The 19,705-nt window shown below is 37.7% G+C and overlaps 1 protein-coding gene across 1 annotated transcript in view; it reads left to right on the plus strand.

Moving 5' to 3' along the window:
* LOC306869962 (acetoacetyl-CoA synthetase) overlaps nt 1-18,577 on the plus strand; it is a 30,584-nt gene extending 12,007 nt beyond the window's left edge. The window contains exons 8-18 of the mRNA XM_079416942.1: nt 291-441; nt 2,180-2,260; nt 2,554-2,678; nt 7,569-7,633; nt 9,696-9,818; nt 12,573-12,686; nt 13,071-13,196; nt 13,938-14,007; nt 14,152-14,210; nt 16,307-16,509; nt 16,609-18,577. Of these exons, the coding sequence (XP_079273068.1) occupies nt 291-441; nt 2,180-2,260; nt 2,554-2,678; nt 7,569-7,633; nt 9,696-9,818; nt 12,573-12,686; nt 13,071-13,196; nt 13,938-14,007; nt 14,152-14,210; nt 16,307-16,509; nt 16,609-16,746 (1,255 nt within the window). The 3' untranslated portion in view covers nt 16,747-18,577. The remainder of the gene's footprint in view (nt 1-290; nt 442-2,179; nt 2,261-2,553; nt 2,679-7,568; nt 7,634-9,695; nt 9,819-12,572; nt 12,687-13,070; nt 13,197-13,937; nt 14,008-14,151; nt 14,211-16,306; nt 16,510-16,608) is intronic.
* The last annotated feature ends 1,128 nt before the right edge of the window (nt 18,578-19,705 follow it).

Raw genomic sequence — 19,705 nt, forward strand, 5'->3', positions numbered from 1 at the left:
TACCAACATTCTTCAAAATATCTTCTTTTTGGGAGAACTGTCCCTTTAAGATGGCTGAATACCCTGTGAAGGTCATTTTTGAGGGCACTATTTGGTGATTGGAACGCACCTCATATGAATAAATGTTTGGTAGCCTTGTTAAATTGACAGAATAGATCGATTCCGAGTTTTTGTTGGGTGTTTTTCCCCTCTCTCAGTGACAGCTGCTGCTGTATGTTCAAATGAGATCTGAAGTGGAGTTGTCTGGTTAGGATGCAGTCAGTCCTGACTCTCTGTATTTTTTCTGTCAGTGTGTTCCTGGATGACTTCTTGGCCACGGGTAAAGAAGGGGACCAGGACCCTCAGCTGGAGTTTGAGCAGCTGCCCTTCTCTCATCCTCTCTTCATCATGTACTCTTCTGGCACCACAGGAGCTCCCAAGTGCATGGTGCATTCTGCTGGGGTGAGTGTGTGTGCTCACTGAAGACTGTGCAGAGTCTAATTTAAAATATTGTACTCTACACAATTACTTGATATATGCATTTTGGAGCGCCTCGTCCCAAACATGATGCATAAGGAAAGAAAAAGCATTTGTTTTGCAGGTGTACAAATATCAACAGCTTAATTATCAGTTTATAATGTAGGAACATATTGATGCATAGACAGAGTTTGCGGCAGTGTTTCCGTTAACTAAAACTGTAAAATATTGTTTTGTTAATTGAAATAAGCTGAAATGTAAATATTACATGAACAAAACTTGAAAATCAACTTATTTTAAGGCACTTTTATTTATATATTTATAAAAAAGAATCATAACAGATTATTAAGAAATAAAATGAACAATAAAAAATAAAGATTCTAAGAATAAATAGTTTTTAAAAAATATAATTAAAAATAATAAAAAATAAATGGATGATGCAGTGCATTTCATTTCAGTTAAAGTACTAAAATTACTGAAATGAAAATAAATTAAAACTAAATATAAATATGAAAAAAGTAAAAAAAAAAAATGACAACAGCATAACACAGTTACATAAATGAACTAAAATTAAGATGAAACCGGAAAACATAAAAATAAAATGTAATTCAAAATAATTGTAAATATAAATAATACTAAAATAACACTGATTTGGGGTGGCACCAAATTTTAGATTAGTTTTTGATATTGTTGTGGCTAGGATGTTGTAGTTACAGCTGAACTAATATTTCAGTCTACTAAAGTTTACCCTTCACTTGCTCTGTGTCTTGAACTGCTTCCTGATTTCTGTATGTCAAAACTGTGTAAAAGCACCTCTTTCCATCTCTTGAATCACCAGCATTGAGCACTAGATGGCAGTAAGAGGCAGTTTTAAAACTGTAAGGCACTATAAGCCGGATGCAATTGTGTTGAGCAATTATGTGTCAGTCCTGGTTCCCCATGTCTTGTGTTTCCCTCCCTCTTGTGCCCTTATTTGGCGTTTCCTGCTCCTGTCCTCATTCAGTTCTGTTAGTCCCAGCTGTGTTTCACTAGTTCTTTATTAGTTTCCAGCTGTGTCTCCTTAGTTCCCTCGTTTAGTCCCTGGTTATCCTGTGTTTATTAGCCCAGTGTCCTGTGTTCGGTGTTAAATGTCATCCCAGAGTTCCCGTGTGTTTGTACCTTCGTTTGTCTTGATTAAAACCTTCACAGAAGTTTACTCCTCGTCTCCTCGCTCCTTCATTCCCTTGCTCCCAGAGAAATGTGACTTCTGAATGTATTTCCTGTATAATCCCAACATTAGGTACACAGCAGCTCACATGGGTCTAAATCAGCCTTTCTTTCTCCACGTATGCACAATTTCAGTTAAAAAATCAGCACTGCACAGAAAATTCATCTAAAAAAGGCAATCGGGGAAGGCAAAAGCACTGGTTGATTTTATTTAATGTTTTAAATGCGCTTGGTGTGTCTGTGTGTATAACACTGTGTGTTCACAGCTTTTCCCTTCAGCCTTTGCGGCATTTGTGTCTGACGCCTCTCTTGCGTGCTGGATAATTAAAGCGCTATGTGTATGAAAACACACAATCGCACACATGGACACATGCAGACGCATTTCTCTCTTCTCACTCTCTATGGATGCTCTTATGAAAGCAGTACTCATGTCGGGTTATGGCAGTTAACGAATGAATGAACGCACTTGTAATTAATGCTTTGAACGTTTATCATCCTTCTGTTTTCTGTTCCCCAGGGCACTCTCATCCAGCATCTTAAAGAACACATTCTCCATGGCAACATGACCTTCAATGATGTCATCATATATTACACTACGGTATGTATCTGGGGTAACACTTTAGAATAGGTAACACTTGTTAACTATTAACTACGACTTTTCCCTCAATAAATTCCTAATTTGTTGCTTATTAATAGTTAGTAAGGTAGTTGTTAATAGTTGTCAATATCTGGTTAGTCCTGTGTGATTTTCAAAATGATATTTGGGTTGAAATGGCCCATTATGAACACTGTTTGTTGAGTAGTTGGTGTGTTTGCCCAATCTGGTCAAACTTGGGACAAAAACGTAGTCTCTGACCCAATCTAAAAGTAGATCTGTCTCTTTATGTGCAGACGGGCTGGATGATGTGGAACTGGCTGGTGTCCTCTCTAGCCGTTGGGGCTTCTGTGGTCCTGTATGATGGCTCCCCTCTTGTTCCTAGTGCCAATGTGCTCTGGGACCTTGTAGACCGTCTGGGGTAAGTCAGTCTGTGTGTGTGTGTGTGTGAGAGACACACTATAATGAAGGTGTCACAGTCAGGAGCTTCAGTCGCACTTTTTTTTTTCCTCATGCCTGCGCTGTAATTGGCTGAGGTGTGGCAGTGCTTATCACCAGCATCTGCTGTGCCCTTTGTGTAAATGACACCACATCACCACGGCAACCTGATTTAAAGAGATGGGTCTAATTGGCCACCTCTAATGTGACATTGAGTTCCTTTCAGAGTTTACCTGCTATTGATCAGAAATGATTGAAGTGCAACAGACACTGGAGTTCCTTTGGATCACACTTGGTGCGTGTGTGTGTGTGTGTGCGTGCGTGCTCATTTTCAGCTCCCTTGGCTACTGGTGAAAGCCTCTATTCTTAACTCTCATTGTCTCGCCTCTTCCCAAGAGAAAGAGAATAGAGACATTTTTGCAGCAGCTTTTGGGAAAGCCAAAAAACACACACATTTGTATTACTCACCAGATCCGTTTGCGCTGCTTAAATCACTTCAGAGACATATTCATTTTAAATGTTTAATTTGGGTTGACTCTTAATTAAAAATATGTAATGGATTACTTACAAATTAAAGTAATTAATTACAGTACCATTCAAAAGTCGAGTAAGTGAGATTATTATAATTTTTTTAAATTGATACTTTTAATCCATAAGGATGCATTGAAAGGACCAAAAGTGGCAACAAAGACATTCTAGTTTGAATAAATGCAGTTTCCACAAAAATATTAAGCAGCAGAACTGTTTTCAGCTGTAATAATAAGAAATGTTTCATTAGCAGCAAATCTGAATATTAGTATGATTTCTGAAGGATCATGTGACACTGAAGCCTGGAGAAATGATGCTGAAAATTCAGCTTTAGCATTACAGGAATAAATTACATTTTAAATGTATTAAAATAATAAAATCAAATAAATGCAACCTTATATATATATATATATATATATAATCTTACCAACCCAAGACTTTTGAATTGTAGTGTATCTAAAATGCCAATTTAATTATAAAAACGCCCCCGAATGAAGAGTAAATTTGTGGCAAAAAAGTAAAGCAATAGATGTTACAAAATATGACTTCAGTTTGTTTGATTTCCAAATAATTGAATATAAGCTTAGCACAGTTCTACAGTCCACAAAAATTCATTTTGCAACGGAGTTTGTCTCTCTCTCTGAAGTAAAGTTCTCACATGATGCATTCTAGCATTTATTCTGTACTTTTTTTAAATGTTGGTCTGTTGCGTCGTTGGCATGTCTCAAAACCCCTGCGTTCAGTTCCATGCAGTTGCACTCTGTCTTGCTTTTTTAAACGCAAGAATGCATCTTGTGTGAACTGTTTTTGAGCGGTCTGCTCTCTGTAAATGTGATTTGGCGAGGCGTGTTGCCTTTAGTCGCAACTGAATTTCAAGCATGAATTGCTCGAATATTCCTAATGTGGAATTTACATATGGGTCAGAGGGCATGCTTAAACTGTGTTATGTGTTTAATCACAAGTTATTAATTGTATTAAGTGGATAATGTTAAATTTAACTGTCCTAATTTTGAAAGGCAGCTCTGGTTTGTTTCTGAGAGTCTCTGTATTTCTGTCTTTGTGAGATTAGCTTTAAGTTAGAGCCCTGTCGGTGACACCAATTAAGTTATTTCCCTGAGCAGTTTAGGGTTTATTTAGAGTTTATTGTGATAATGAAAAGAAGATGGTTCTTTTTTCAATTTAGTGGATGCGCCATCATTCAGTGTAAATCAGATCCATATTCCAATCAACAGCCGATGGATAGAACTAAGTGCCCCCTACATTTCTTTTTTGATCATCTGTTCTGTTACATTGTGATGTATGTCCCAATGCAGGACATCTTTTGCTGCTTCCATTTCATCACGACACGTCACGACTTCATCACGACATACTACAGGACTTAAGCACACTTCAGAGAGACACTATGGTTGTAGCGGCTACGACAGATTTCAAGCTTGTTTCAGACTGAAATCTGTTCCATTTAGTCTTCAGTTGTTTTCACTATCCTGACAAGCGAGAGGGCAGTAATAAGCAACAGCTGCGAGTGAGGAAGGCATTAGGAAACTGGAGCAAAAATAAATAGAAAAACATCAAACTGCTCCAAAAATCTCACCAAGGACTGTTTCATCTATATTGTTTTTTTAGCTCTGTATCTTAGTTTTCCTGTTCTGTGCAATTCTGTATAAAACAATCACAAGCTTATCCTTCCTGTTGTCTGTTTACGTTGTCAAGAAACACTTCTCCCGTTTCTTTGTTTGTGAGGGAATGTATTCTGGTATCATCGCTTCAGTTGTGTTAGCAGGGAAATATTCCTTTGTACTCGGCTGTATTGTGACACAAAGTTCATAACTTCAGATCGAATCAACCTGTTTACCTCCGTTCTGCAGAGAAGGTAGAACTCTCACCGATGTCCACTGCATGATGAATACAACTTGTCCTCTCTTTCGCTCTCTTTTGTCCCTCTATGTTTAGTCATATGAATATCAGAATCAGAATGAGCTTTATTGCCATGTATGTTTACATATACGAGGAATTTGTTTTCGTGACAGAAGCTTGCACAGTGCAACAGATGACAGAACAAAAAAACACAGATAATAAAAAGAGGAATTAAAAATAGAACAAGTAAATAAGGAATAACAATATACAAATTGACATGTACAGGTATATAACAATAGACAGTTTTATGTACAGGTATATTATGTGCAATTTGAAATGTAGACTAAGTATGTGTGTTAGATAAATAAGTGGATAAGTGGAGATATAGTGTGTGTTCCACAGTTATTGTCATGAGATGGATTGCCTGAGGGAAGAAACTGTTCCTGTGTCTGGTCGTTCTGGTGCTCAGAGCTCTGTAGCGTCGACCAGATGGTAACAGTTCAAAGAGGGAGTGTGCTGGATGTGAGGGGTCCAGAGTGATTTTACCAGCCCTTTTGCTCACTCTGGATAAGTACAGTTCTTGGAGAGTGGGGAGGGCTGTACCAATGATTCGCTCAGCAGTCCGGACTACTCTCCGAAGTCTTCTGAGGACAGATTTGGTAGCTGAGCTGAACCAGACAGTTATTGAAGTGCAGAGGACGGATTCTATGATGGCGGAGTAGAACTAGTAGATACTGAGCCTGGATTAGCTTGTAACATTGTTAATTGTGTTTAATGTTTACAAATGATCAATATTCAATCAGAAGGCAAACAGGGTGGCCATGTAGATGAAGGAAAATGCATAAGGGAAACCTATTCTGGACAAAGGATCATTGTGAAACTTGTGAAACTCTCTCTTTGTCCCGTATTGTTGTATTTGGGGAAAAATAGCTCCTGTTTTTGGTCTTTTATAAGACAGAAGAGACTAAGAATGGATTGTGTTGAAGTGTAAGACAATAGACACAGTACTTTCCCCATAGTTTGAGAGGAACCCACAATCAATTCTAATAGTTTTAAATTCAATCCAGAGTGTTACGTTCATTGAATCTTATCTTAGGTGCCTGGAGCTACCTTGATTTTCTGGCACAAGTTAAGTAATGTAGATATTTCATTCTCTGAATTATTGTAATAACATTGTGTGTTTCCTTAACTGCACTAGTCAAGATATATACCAGGGGTGTCCAATCCTGCTTCTGCAGGGCTAGCACACCTGTTTGGAAGAGACTGATTAGTTGGTTCAGGCTTGAGCTAAACTCTGCAGGATTGGACTCCCTTGATATACACATTGAGCTGGGACTTATAACTGGGGGCTCGTCCGGGATCTAGAATCAGAATAAGAATGAGCTTTATTGGCCAAGTATGTTTACACATACAGAAGCTCCACAGTGCAACAGGACAGGACACAGATAATAAAGAATAATTCAAATATCCAAATAGTCAATGTACAAATGCAGATGGGGCCAGAATTATGTGGCTTGTACGAAACGAGCTGTCTGAATATTTAGACGAGTTTCACTTCTTTAAATATTAGACAAATGAACAACCCCAGGATGAATTCTATGGATAGACTATGCAGTAAATCAGAGATCCATGATGCTATAAACGGAAGGAAGATCAGTGGTTGGTCATATCATTAGATTGATACTGGCAAGTTTTCCCACTTTTCCCTGACTGATATCTTGCTTGTGAAATCACGCTCCATTTCATTTCATATACAATTCTCTTCCTACATCCTAAACGACCCATTACTATCCAGGCCTTGCCAGCTGCCACCAATCAAACACAAGCAGGACCTTGTCATGGCACCTATCCACATAGTGGACGTCTCTTTTTGGAGACTATAGAGAGAAATAAACAAAAACTGAGAATTACATATAAGTTTAGATGGATACTTGATTACATTTTTGTGCAGCTTTTGATATTTTGGACTGTCCAAGACAAATATAGACTCTCTTTCTTGAAACAGAATAGAAACCGAATAACACTGTGCTAGACAAATGGAGATTACACTAACACAACCGTGTTGACAGCATTTAAGCTGGTCTGTGCTCTTTAGATATTGCATTGGCTTGACCCCTGGCCCCTGATTTCTGACCGCGAGTGATTCCATAAAGAGATGGCTGAGCAAGGCCTCTGCAGGTCAACAGGCCATTTCGATCAATTCCACCTCATTGACACTGAAAGTGGTCCACTTTTTGTTCTATAGTGAAAGCATGACAATCTAAAGTGCTGTGGAAATTAGGTTTTCATATTTCTCAGAGACGTGGCCTATAGTGCAGTGATTCCCAACCAGGGGTATGCGTACCTCAGTTTGCTTAAGGATGCTGCCAGCCTGCCCTGTATTGTACCTCCTAAATTTCAGTTTGGTTTGACTAGCTCAATAGCCATTTTGCTTTTATACATTTAAAATATACAAATAATTGTTAACATTTGTTTTATCATTTGTTGACAGAATCACAATTTTTGGGACTGGAGCGAAATGGCTGGCTGTGCTGGAGGAGAGAAATCTGAAACCCGGTGAGCTGCATTGAATTACAATCCCTCTGTCTTCTCTTTCGTTTTTTATTCACTTTTTCTGTCATAATAAATTGTCACTATGCAGTATTTCAGTACCAATACCATTTATGTTTCATATTTCTTAATATAAAGTTTATACCACTGCAAAAACAAAGTTGTTGATCATTCCTTTCTTTAAAGAGTCTAATATTAATATCATCAAAATTAAAAAAGCGGCATGTAACCAAGTGTTTTTAGTGAGGTAAACATTGCTTCAAAATGTTCAATGAATTTTCCAGTCATTAATGTTCTTTGATTCATTTTAATGATATTAGGTAGTGGCAAAGCCCAATGTTCAGATTTTTTGGCACATCATTTATTTCTTGCTTGTTTACAAATCTACTGTTTACCTTTACAGAAAGCACTTTGTTGCACTTGTTTGACTATTCATGTGCATCTGTGAGGCATGTGTGCACCACATTGGGTCTGTACTTGGTACTTCCAATACTGTCTAAAGACTAATAAATGTGTATGGTTTCTGTTAGCTTCAGTTTGCTTCCAAAGTGCTGTCTTTTGACATCCCTAGTACACGTTAATTTCCCAGCAGTCTCTAGATGCCACAGATTCATTCACTAAACCGTGTGTGCGTGCTTGTAAATATTCAACAATAATGAGACAAACTGAAAGTGAATTAAAATGCAATTTACAGTGGAAGATGGAGTTTATGCATAACGACTGCCATGAGAGCGATCAAATTAGTGGTCTTTTTTTTTTTTTTTAAATAAAGAGTTACTGCAGGAACTCCTCAGATGAGGAGACACTTTTATGAGCACATGCGGTTTCCTGTGCAGGTATTAAAAAACAACTTGAAATGAAAGTCGACCCTGTTTGGTCGGGATATGCAGCTATATAAGAATGTCCATCAATGAAAAAAAAATGTTGTACCAATGCTAAACAGCCAAACCCTGACACTTTGGACGTAACTGATGCTGTATAAATTAAATAAAATTTAATTAATATTCAGTCATATTAAATTATTACATACAATTAATATTTAGTCAAATTAAATTAAAATGATAGTTCACCCAAAAATAAAAATTCCATCTTCTTTTGCTCACCCTCAATTTGTTACAAACCTGTTTGTGTTTGACGACATTTTGAAGAATGTAGGTAACCAGACGGTTGCTGGAAGCCGTTGACTTGCTTAGTATTTTTCCCATGCTGTGTGAAAGTTAGTGGCTACTAGCTTCAAAATACTTTGTGTGGAAGAACGAAATTTATATTCATATTCAATGCTTTGTGAATGCCAATTCATGTGGTCTTTAAAGATGAAGCTCTTGGTGTGTTTGAGGTATTGGAGGAGTTGGGGGATTTATTTGTTTTGCATGTGTGTGTGGTTCAGTGGATTGTATGTCGGGGGTCAGAGACATGCTTCCTGGCCCTCTGCTGTTCCCTTTGGCTGCTTGACATTTCAGAGCGACACCTGTTAGCCTGTGGGGTGTGGCACGGGCTCTGATAACCGGGGCGAGAGACCCTCTCTACACGGGATCCCAGATGGGTGGCCTGGCAGGTCGCCTGCATACATTTCAGCACAGTTTAACGTGGTTCATAATTCTGATCACTGTGAGCCATACCCAGCTGCCTCCAGACATTCTGAATGGATGACAGCGAGCTGAGCTTCATGGACTGTTCATAATATAATGTAGAATTTGGGGCGTATCCAAATGCACTTGACATTTTACATTTTGATTTGAATAAAAGCGTTTTATTAAATGCATGCTATGGTTATTGCAAAACAAAAAATATGCAAAACAAATAAATCCCCTAACTCCTCCAATACCTCAAACGCACAAAGCTTCATCTTTAAAGCTGACATGAACTGGCATTCATAAAGCATTAAATAAGTTGGTTACAGAATGAAAACACAGGTAGATTGATTTGAATTGAAATATATGTGGCCATTACTGTTGATTCTTTTATTTGTTTATTCTTTTGAGGCCTTGCAAGCAGTAGTGTTTCCTTTAGGAACTGCAATTTTTTTTTTTTTTAACCAATAGATTTTGTTTTTCTTGTCCATTCACAGCAAACTCACACAACCTGCAGACCCTCCACACACTTCTTTCTACAGGATCTCCATTAAAGCCTCAGAGCTATGAGTATGTGTACAGCTGTATTAAGAACAATGTGCTCCTGGGGTCCATATCAGGTGGGCATTTTATTTTATTATACTTTTTTACTTTAGTTTATTACCTGTCATTTCCCCTCCCTTCCTTCCTTCTTTTCCTACTGTTTCTACTCTTTTGCTCCCTTCTTTCTTATCTTTCTTTTTTTTTTTTCTGTGTGTGTGTGTGTCGCAGTGTGATCTCATGCCTGCAGGGCCCTGCGGAAACAAATTAGCATCATCGTTAACAGCTGTGGTGGACTGCTGATTTTGTGTGCGTGTGTGTGTGTGTGTTTGTGACTGGGGTCTCGCAGCACGTCTCTCTCACACACCACCTGTGCCCAGTTTCTCCCTGCGGTTTCACCAGATGAGCTTTGCTCTCATGGCAGGTCAGCGGCAGCCTGCTAGAGTCATGTTATTCAGATTGAACCTTTCAGAGCTGTTTGTTATTTAACTTCTTATGTGCAGCATGTGTTCCTTCATGAACTATTGCAAAGAAAACAAGGAAGTTACAGCTGTGATATTTTCAATCTTTGCTATTTTATTACGTTACATTATATAAAACGGATAGCTGATGAGTTAGTAGTCATGTTGTATTTAGAATAACGCACAACTATGACCGTTTCACCATACAGAGCTTGCAGCTAATTAGTTATTTTATATTACATAAAAAATATATTTCTGATTCTTGATGCTGTTTTCATGTTTTATGATAAAGCATAAAATGTTTCTTTTCTCAGTTATATTGTACTATATGGACTATTATTGGAATTTATTATGGCTTTACAGTAGTAGTAATAACTGTATTAAGTAACTGTTTTTAATGTGGTTATGGTTTAGCATGATAAATGTTTAGAAGAGTTTACTCAATGAACTTTTATAATTTTGTCAAAAACTGATCATAATATGAATCTAAAGTCGAGAATTTAATCTAATTGTCTTAAATGAGTGACGGATTTTGATGCGTTCTGAAGATGTTTTTGCATATGTCTGCCGTGAAGGCTTTTTGATTTGCCATTTGGCTCACATTTGATACCATGACAGCAATCTCGTTGAATTCTGACACGTTTGCAGAGCACATGAGCCTCATAACTTTTCAGAAAAAGGCTTTGACGGACGTTTCGTGACTCCAGAGGTTTTTGAAATGTCAGGGTACCTAAAGATGTGTGCTGGAAAACAGCAGTGCAGATACACGATGCTTGTCTTCAGCTCTGAGCTCAGATAGCCTGTTGGCCCTATGAGATACTGAGAAACGGCTTTGTCCGGGATCAGCGCTACGCACGCCTCCCCTCTGATACGTGACCTCTGCCAACCCGAGGCAGATTTGACCTTGACCCCAATGTCAAGCAGAGCATATGTGACAGGGCTTGTTTCCCGCCGCTCCTGTTACTGTGCCAGTCAGACTCCTGAGCGCAGAGGGGCAGCTGGCAGGAGACTTTAACACTTTCAGCCACCCAGAATCACCTGAATCCAATAGACCCCCCCATATCGCCTGCCATCTGTCACAAACACGCATATATCTGTTGTCCCAGCAACCTTTTTCTCTTTTGCCTTTTTTATTTCTCTCCTGTTTTCTGTCTCTTTTAAAATCCGACTTTACAGCCGTTACATTCGTCAATTACTGAGACCTATTTTTACTCTATCCGACACCACCTCTCCCCGTTTTCTCCACAAAACCTCATTATTTTGAAATATTGATTGTCTTGCTTTTTCCTTTTGGGTTGCAATATCAAATATCTGTCTCTTATTTTTTCTCTCTCTGTCTCTCCACCCTTCTCTGTGCTGGCATTATAATGACTGAGCATCCAAGCTGCTCACGCATGTTGTAGGTTCAGTCTTTATGCTGGGTTAAATTAAATATAGGCCTAAACCTACTCTGTTGAAGTACAACTCACACACTTCTAGCTGCATAAGTTTGTGTATTGTTGAGATTCAAAATCTGTTGATGTGATTCATAACACAAGTACCTATTGCATTTCTCATCATTGCCACAGGGGGCTATATCGTGTCTACTGCCTTCAGTCAGTTCCCTCTTTTAGGTCAGCTGCTGTCATGGTTCAGCAAAGGTTTGAGGAGAATCTTGCACTTAAAATCCACATTTATGGCTAGTTTTTCAATTCAGCTCATCACTTATGAAGACTTAGGACGATCTATTCTAGAATATTATCTGTTTTCTATGCAATTTCAGCAGACCTTATGATACACAAATATGTGATATAAAAACTGCAAGTTGAAAAATTGTTTGCTACTGGAAAGTTAGAATATAAATACAGTTAATTTTGTAGTGTCGCTGCTTTTGAGTTATTCCCCAACGCTTATGGTGAATTGCTTGTGTTTTTGGCTTTTTCTCCACCATCAAACAGACTGTTTGAGGCATGCTGAGGTTACAAAACAAGCATTTTATTTGGAAAAAAGTATCACGTGAACCAGTTTCATTCCTGAAGAAAGGCCTGAGTTTGTTGGACCAAATAGATATTTGAGCACCTTTGTTCAGCTTCCTTTTGCTTCTATTGTGTCTGGTAAACAAATCAATAGGGAAGAGCTGCGGTATAGAAACTGTGATCCATATAAATGGAGACAGGAGAACAAAGCTATCAGCAAATTATGCCAACAAGTTTGCATTAATGAAATGATCCCATCAGTTCCCAAAAAGTAAACTAAATTTCTAGAGCTTTTTATCTGTTGTGAAGATATTCTGAGACATGAAGGATAGCTGATATGGAATTTCTCCACAAACCTGTGAGATTTTCTTTGATCATCTTTAAAAACTGTATATTAACATCTTTAATATTTCCTCAGGTGGCACAGACATCATTTCATGCTTCATGGGTCAGAATATGACGGTGCCTGTTTACAGAGGGGAAATTCAGGCCCGAAATCTGGGCATGGCCGTGGAGTCCTGGAACTGTGAAGGTGAGAGAGAGCTCATGTTTATATCTGATTTTATGGTCATTTATTTTATTTGACTGTTTTTAATATAAAATTAATAGTTTTGGATCTGAAATCTGGTTTGAGTAGATTCACATATGAAGTAGTTAAATACCATCAAAGAATCCTGAAAAAAATATATATAATTGTTTGTACAAAAATATTAGTCAGCATGAAATAATCCAAAATGTTTCTCTAAATCAGCGTATTAGAATGATTTCTGAAGGATCATGTGACACTGAAGACTGAATGGCTGCTGAAAATTTAGCTTTGCCATCACAGGAATAAATTACATTTTAAAATATATATTTAAATAGATAAGTTAATTTAAATTGTAGTTATATTTCACATTATTAATGTGTATTTCAGGGAAGCCTGTTTGGGGTGAGAGCGGGGAGCTGGTGTGTTTGAAGCCCATCCCGTGCCAACCCACTCATTTCTGGAACGACGAGAACGGCAGCAAATACCACAAAGCCTACTTTTCTACCTTCCCAGGTAACCCTTCACATGATACCACCCTAGATCACTTTCAAAGCCTGGTGAGCTGCCTCCATAGACAGCATTTAAGGCATCATTCCAAAATGCATTGCTTCAGATAGAAAATAGATAACAAATACAAATCATGACAGTATAGTTTATCAGTAATCCTAAGAAATAACACTGAGCCAAACACACATGCTAAAAACTTACTTACACATAGTAAGAAATGGTTATAAAACTGAAACAGAAGTGAAACAAGTAGTAGAAAAGAGGAGAAATAAAAAGTGATACTTATATCCTTTGGAGTCGATGGTCTTTACACTCTTCGGTCATCACACAAGGAGGCCTTCACACGACCGCTGCCGAGGTAAACTAAGCTTTTTTATACCCATCTAGCAAAATACTAAGTGAACTTAGCTGGACACACTTTCCTTATTTTTCCACAACAAATGGCCAAGCAAGCGCCAACACTGACAAGATACTCGAGACAGAACGAGACCAAACGCAATATCAGCACGTCTCCACACAGTAAACAAAACAAGCAATTAAATGATTTCTGAGGGTGAAAAGGAAAAAAAAACCTGCCAGCTTTTGTTAGCACAAGAAAAATCTCCTTGAAGCCTCACTGCTGTCAGTTTGGAGAAGCAGGAAAAGGCCAATCAGGACAGTTCAGCCTCATTAGCGTTCTCTGCTTCTTTCTATAACTATTTGTTCATCCTTCTCAATCCATATATTTGTGTGTATCTCCTCATTCAGGAGTCTGGGCCCACGGTGATTACTGTAAGATAAATCCAAAAACGGGAGGAGTCGTCATGCTGGGGAGAAGGCAAGGCTCGCTTTTTGTTCTGCTTTGTTGTGTTGAAGATCTTCTCTAGTTTATGCTTCCATGCTTATAATATTGCTGTCACTGTATGATGACACTGAGATTAGTAATGGGTTAAAGCAGTATTTGTTCTGTCTGTATTTTCAGTGACGGAACCTTGAATCCTAATGGTGTTCGGTTTGGGAGCTCAGAAATTTATAACATTGGTGAGAAATAAATCAATTTTTTACTGGTTTGGTGCAGGCTAAATTCTCAAAATTGTTTACATTTTTAGCAAAATACTATATATTAGTACAAATAAGGAATAATTGACAACGGCCCGTTGAATTCTTAGAAAATAATGCACATCTGAGGTGGTGATGTGGCCACGACGCGAAGCGTAGAAGTAGTTTAATTTAAAATCTTAAATTCTAATTGAATATATTTTAAAATAATATACTTCTGTAATGCAAAGCTGGTTTTTCAGTAGACATTACTCCAGTTTTACATGATGCTTCAGAAATCATTCTAAAGTGCTGAATTTGGTGCTCAAGAAATGGCTTGAAAACTGGTTAATATTTTTGTGGAATCTATAAGCACCTTTCACACAGTAATACCAGTAAATTGCCGTAAAATTACCGGAACGACTTTAATAAATTCAAAAATGCGCTGTCCACACAGGCAACGACATTCCGTCTTTTCTCCGGAAAAGCACCATTCATACATCCATTCCAAAATATTGGTAAATTCCGTGACATCATTAACCTCCAATGACTGCGCTTGTATTTGTAAACATGGAGGGGAATATGCAGTCAGTCTTTTTGTTGATGGTTTCATTTTTGTTTCAAACTTTTGCATTCATGCAGCTGCTTTTGACCCAGAGACATCGTAATGGACGACTACAAACCAGTGCTTAATTTGTAAATTTCGAGGTCCTGGAACAAAGCGGGATGATAGATCCGGCATGTGATTAGAGGAGGGAGAGATAACGGAGCATTCAGCCGATCACATTGGTGGGTCAGCTTAAGTGATTAACAGCGTGCATCAGCTGCTTTTATAAAATTTTGAAAACAGCAATTTCCAGGCCTGGGGGGAAAAAAATGCTAAAAAATAATAATTTTATTTCTAATTTTAGTTATAATTAATCATGTCCAGAATTTCGTGGGGTATTGTGTGTATATTACATAGTTTTACTCATCCCCGCAGATTTCAAGTTTATAATGAGGAAAATTCCTGCAAACATATTATAGCAAGTAGGTTATGAGTAAATAAATCCACACAAACTAGCAGATTATATAGATTATATAGATATATAGACTGGGTCTGATATTAATATTAGATTCGGCTTCACATCAGCGCATCTCGTCTGCAATGAGCTGCTGCACACCGATCCAAGACTTTCGCTCGCTTGTTGCATCGTCAGAAAAATGTATAATTTACACGTCTTTTTAAGCCAATTGGTACTCGCGTGCTCCAGAGGCTGTTTCAAGGCTGAGCGCTTACACTCACATCTAAAGCTGCCTATTAGCGAGTATCATATTGAGTTATTTTACGTAGTTTGTTGTTGAACTTAAGTGGCCGTCCTGGCGAGTATCCAGGTTTTTTCTTAAGTAAATGTGAACAGTTGAAAAAAAAAAAAAAAACAGTTATGTTTACACAAATGCAGTCATACATCTGTGTCAGAAGGTTATGACTGGCCCGGAGTAGACGTCTTACATCAGCACGTTCTGAACTCGTACGTGATCATACCGGTGATTTTCCTTCTGCGTTCACACACCGCAGAATTCCGGCAATTTACTGGTAATGTTGCAACTTCTCAAATTGCCGGAACGAATTTACCGGCATTTTTGAAAAGGTCCTTTTCACACATGATCTCTTTACGGCAATTTGCCAGTAATTTTCTGGAAAAGTCTGCATGTGTGAAAGGGCTTTATGATTGATATCGGTCAATATCGGATGCATATCGGCTGATTTAAAAATTTTAATTGTATGTTTATTCCACCTATTTTCATGTTTAGATTTACCTTTGCTGTCATTTAAAGCTCACTTAAAGTTAGTATTTAAAAACATAATAATTTAATAACACCATTAAGTGTCAAAATCTCATCTTTTGAAAAACTAAAAGAAAAAGAAAAAATGAATAATGTTCCAAACTGTACGTTTTTTTTTTTTTTTTTTTTTTAGTCATGCCATCAATGTTATTTTTTTAGTGTCTTAATTTAAACACAAATTGTATAGAATTTTATCTAAATAATTACATATGCCGATAATTATTTAGAATGTGCTAACATTTAAGACTGTTGTTTTGCCTCTCTTTAACCAGTGGAAGCCTTTGAGGAAGTTTCCGACAGCCTTTGTGTCCCTCAGTACAACAGTGATGGAGAGGAGAGGGTGATTCTGTTCCTGAAGATGGGACCCAATAAGAGCTTCAGTCAAGAGCTAGTGGGGAAGATCCGCGGCGCTATCAGAGTAGCTCTCTCTGCCCGACACATACCAGCCTTGATACTGGAGACCAAAGACATCCCGGTGAGCTCAATTTGCACATTCATTCTTTGTGTAGCAATTCCTTCACTTGCTTTATTTTCTGTACTTTTCCACCTGATTGACTTGTCATTTCCTCTGCAGTACACGATCAGCGGAAAGAAGGTCGAAGTCGCAGTAAAGCAGGTGATCGCAGGTAAGGACGTCACTCAGCGAGGGGCCTTCTCAAACCCAGACTCCTTGGACCTCTACAAGAATCTACCTGAACTCCAGAACTTCTGAGCGCTTGCGTGAGGTACAACTGAACTCCTAAAAGTCCTGCGTTTCTGGGTCCCTTCGACGGGTTCAGATTCTCTGGACACTTGTTTGGACCATCTGGAGGAATTTCTAGAGCTTTCAAACATCAAAGTTCTTAGTTTTCTTTACCTGTTGTGGCAAACTCAGCTACCCATTGGAACTGATGGAGTCTTTACATGTAGCACTTCTTCCTAAGTGTAACTGGTTCCTCTTGGATTGAAAGTTGTGTGCCATTTTATGCGATTCCAACTTGGATCTTAAAGGGACATTTTATCTGCTTCTGTTATTGCTACCACCAAGCATTAGATGTACTGAACTCCCAAATAATTCACAGATCAGTTGTCTTTATCTACCATGTCAGTCCCATATCTTCCCTCTCATTTTTTGATAGTGTCACTTTAACCTTAACGAAGGTATGGGGAAATCTGGCCATGAATCTTTTTTTAAGCTCTAAATGACACTTTATTCTCATAAATATTCAGGAATCAAATACACAGATATGTTACTGAATGTAACGGATTTAAGGTTATTTTTCTCGTGTTAAAGATGAGAGCCATTTCTCTAGTAATACTGACTTTTTGTGTCAAACCCCTGACTTTTTGCGTTTCCCGGAACTGCTAACATTTACGAAGCAAAGTATTACTGCTATGGTTTCCAGATTACGACCTGTTGCCATAATAAAATCATTGCAACTTTTTCAAATTTTCCCCCAAAGCCTGACTTTCTGTCTGGAAACATGAATATATTTATATTTTTGAACAATATCCTATGAGTAAATGGTGATTAATCACATCTGCTGTATTTGTGGAGTATATTATACTGTCCAGAACTACTTTCTGTTGTCTGCTGTGCTTGGATTTGAACCGAAGCTCACTGGCCAAAAAGATTTCCATATATTTTTACATATATACTGTATATATTTGATTCCGTTTATCCAGCTGCATGTTGTGTGCTACTCTAGATGCCCCTCCGCAAATTTTTACTTCAACAACTGAAGCTCATCTTATTTCTTTGAGCCATTCTTTGGTATATAGCTTTATCTTTGCAGTCCCCAAATACACTGGCTTACTTTTTTCATGTTTCCCATCCACACGTCTGGACTTTCACTGTAGGAATTGCCCACGAGGCGTTCCTCCATCACGTTTCAACCCAACACATTTATCATCGGAACACCATACACATATGGAAAAAGCTGCTTTGTTTGTTGTTTGAGGTTTTGAATGTTTGCAAGACTGTTTCAGTGTCATGATATCCAGATAACAGTATATTATTAGATTATATAATGTTTGCATTAGGAGCAAAGGGAAGAATTCTGGCCCGTCGAAATGCATCTAAATTCACAACGAAAAATAGAAAATATTGACTTATGTTGGATCAGATTCAAGCTGTTTGACGTGTACTGATGATGCATTTACACTCGCTTTGCAGCATATCACAGAAACATTTATCAACCATCCAGAAAATCCTGAGAGAGGATATGCTGCAACTGCTCGCAACAAAAACCTGAAAATGTGCTGCGTTTTAATCATTTTAAAATAATTTTGCACTAGTAATGTTATTTCAGCAGTTGTTTACAACAGGGAAGCATCGCAGGCTAGTATTGACGTACATTATAAGTTTTAATGGGTCATATTTTTGGGACAAGTTTGGGTTTTGTGCATTTTTTGTTTTTTGACATGGGTCTGTTTGGTTCAGGTAATGTAATCTAGGTTTGTTACACGTTGGAAAGTGAATTTTTAACCTGTGAGTAAATCCATTTGACCTCAGTGAGGACTCCTTACTTGGTTTCCTAAAAGAAACTACACACTACAGATCTAAAAAAAAAAAAAAAGGTTAGGCATAATGAAATCAAAAGGGTGGACTGGCCCTTTAAAAGGCTCAAATTGAAATGGTTCAGAATAGAGGTGCAGATGGCAAGCAGTTGTGCAGATCGCTTGAATTAAAACAGTCCTTATTTCCGCTTCAGACGAGCAGGGACGGGTCTGTTTCACCTCATGCCCACCCTTGTGCAACCATATGCCCCATATCTGCTCAGTTTTGCTGGCAGGACTTGCCTGGTCTGGGACTGTGGACATAAGGAAAGCTACCAAATCCTTATTTACTGATAGTCACTGTGGATTTCGCTGTAACCTATGGCTTGTTGCAAACGTTTGTCCCCCAACATTCCATACTTCGCAATTTCATGAACATTCCATGGAGATCTATTCCATTTTATTACCGTTTTATTTTCTTCTTCTTTTTGATATAAGGAAATGGAAATATTGGAAATAATTTTCCTTATTATTGTATAACATTTAAATGTATTTGGTGTACTACTAGTAAATGAAAGGTGCTTTCTTCTCGGTGGCTAATGTAATATTCCTGCTTTGAAATAAATTATTGTACATCACAGAATGTGAATAATGATTACTAATATAGTTGAGAATATATTTGTTATGAATATATTATGCTGTATATCATTGGACCGCTTCAATTATATCCACTAGGAGCATACATGTATTTCATGTATAAAGATGCTTATTGTGCTCCTAATTAAAGAACTAAAAAATAATTCTGGCCTGCCATGATTATTTTTTTTTTTCTGGCATGAATTTGCAGTATTATTGATATTTGGCCATTTTGAGATCTTTTTTTATAATAATTGTTTTAATATAATAACATTAATTTATATATATATATATATATATATAGTGTGAAAACTTTTTGAATTTGAAGATCAAGGTAAATTTAACTTAATTTGTCTTCTGGAAAACATGCAAGTATCTTCTGTAGCTTCTGAAGGGCAGTACTAAATGAAAAAAATATGATATTTAGGCAAAACAAGAAAAATGTACTCCTCTTCATTCTGTTCAGAAGTTTTCACGCCCCGGTTCTTAATGCATGGTTTTTCCTTCTGGAGCATCAGTGAGCATCTGAACCTTCTGCAATAGTTGCAAATGAGTCC

The sequence above is a fragment of the Barbus barbus genome (genome assembly GCF_936440315.1).
Source record: "Barbus barbus genome assembly, chromosome: 5".
Lineage (NCBI taxonomy): Eukaryota > Metazoa > Chordata > Actinopteri > Cypriniformes > Cyprinidae > Barbus > Barbus barbus.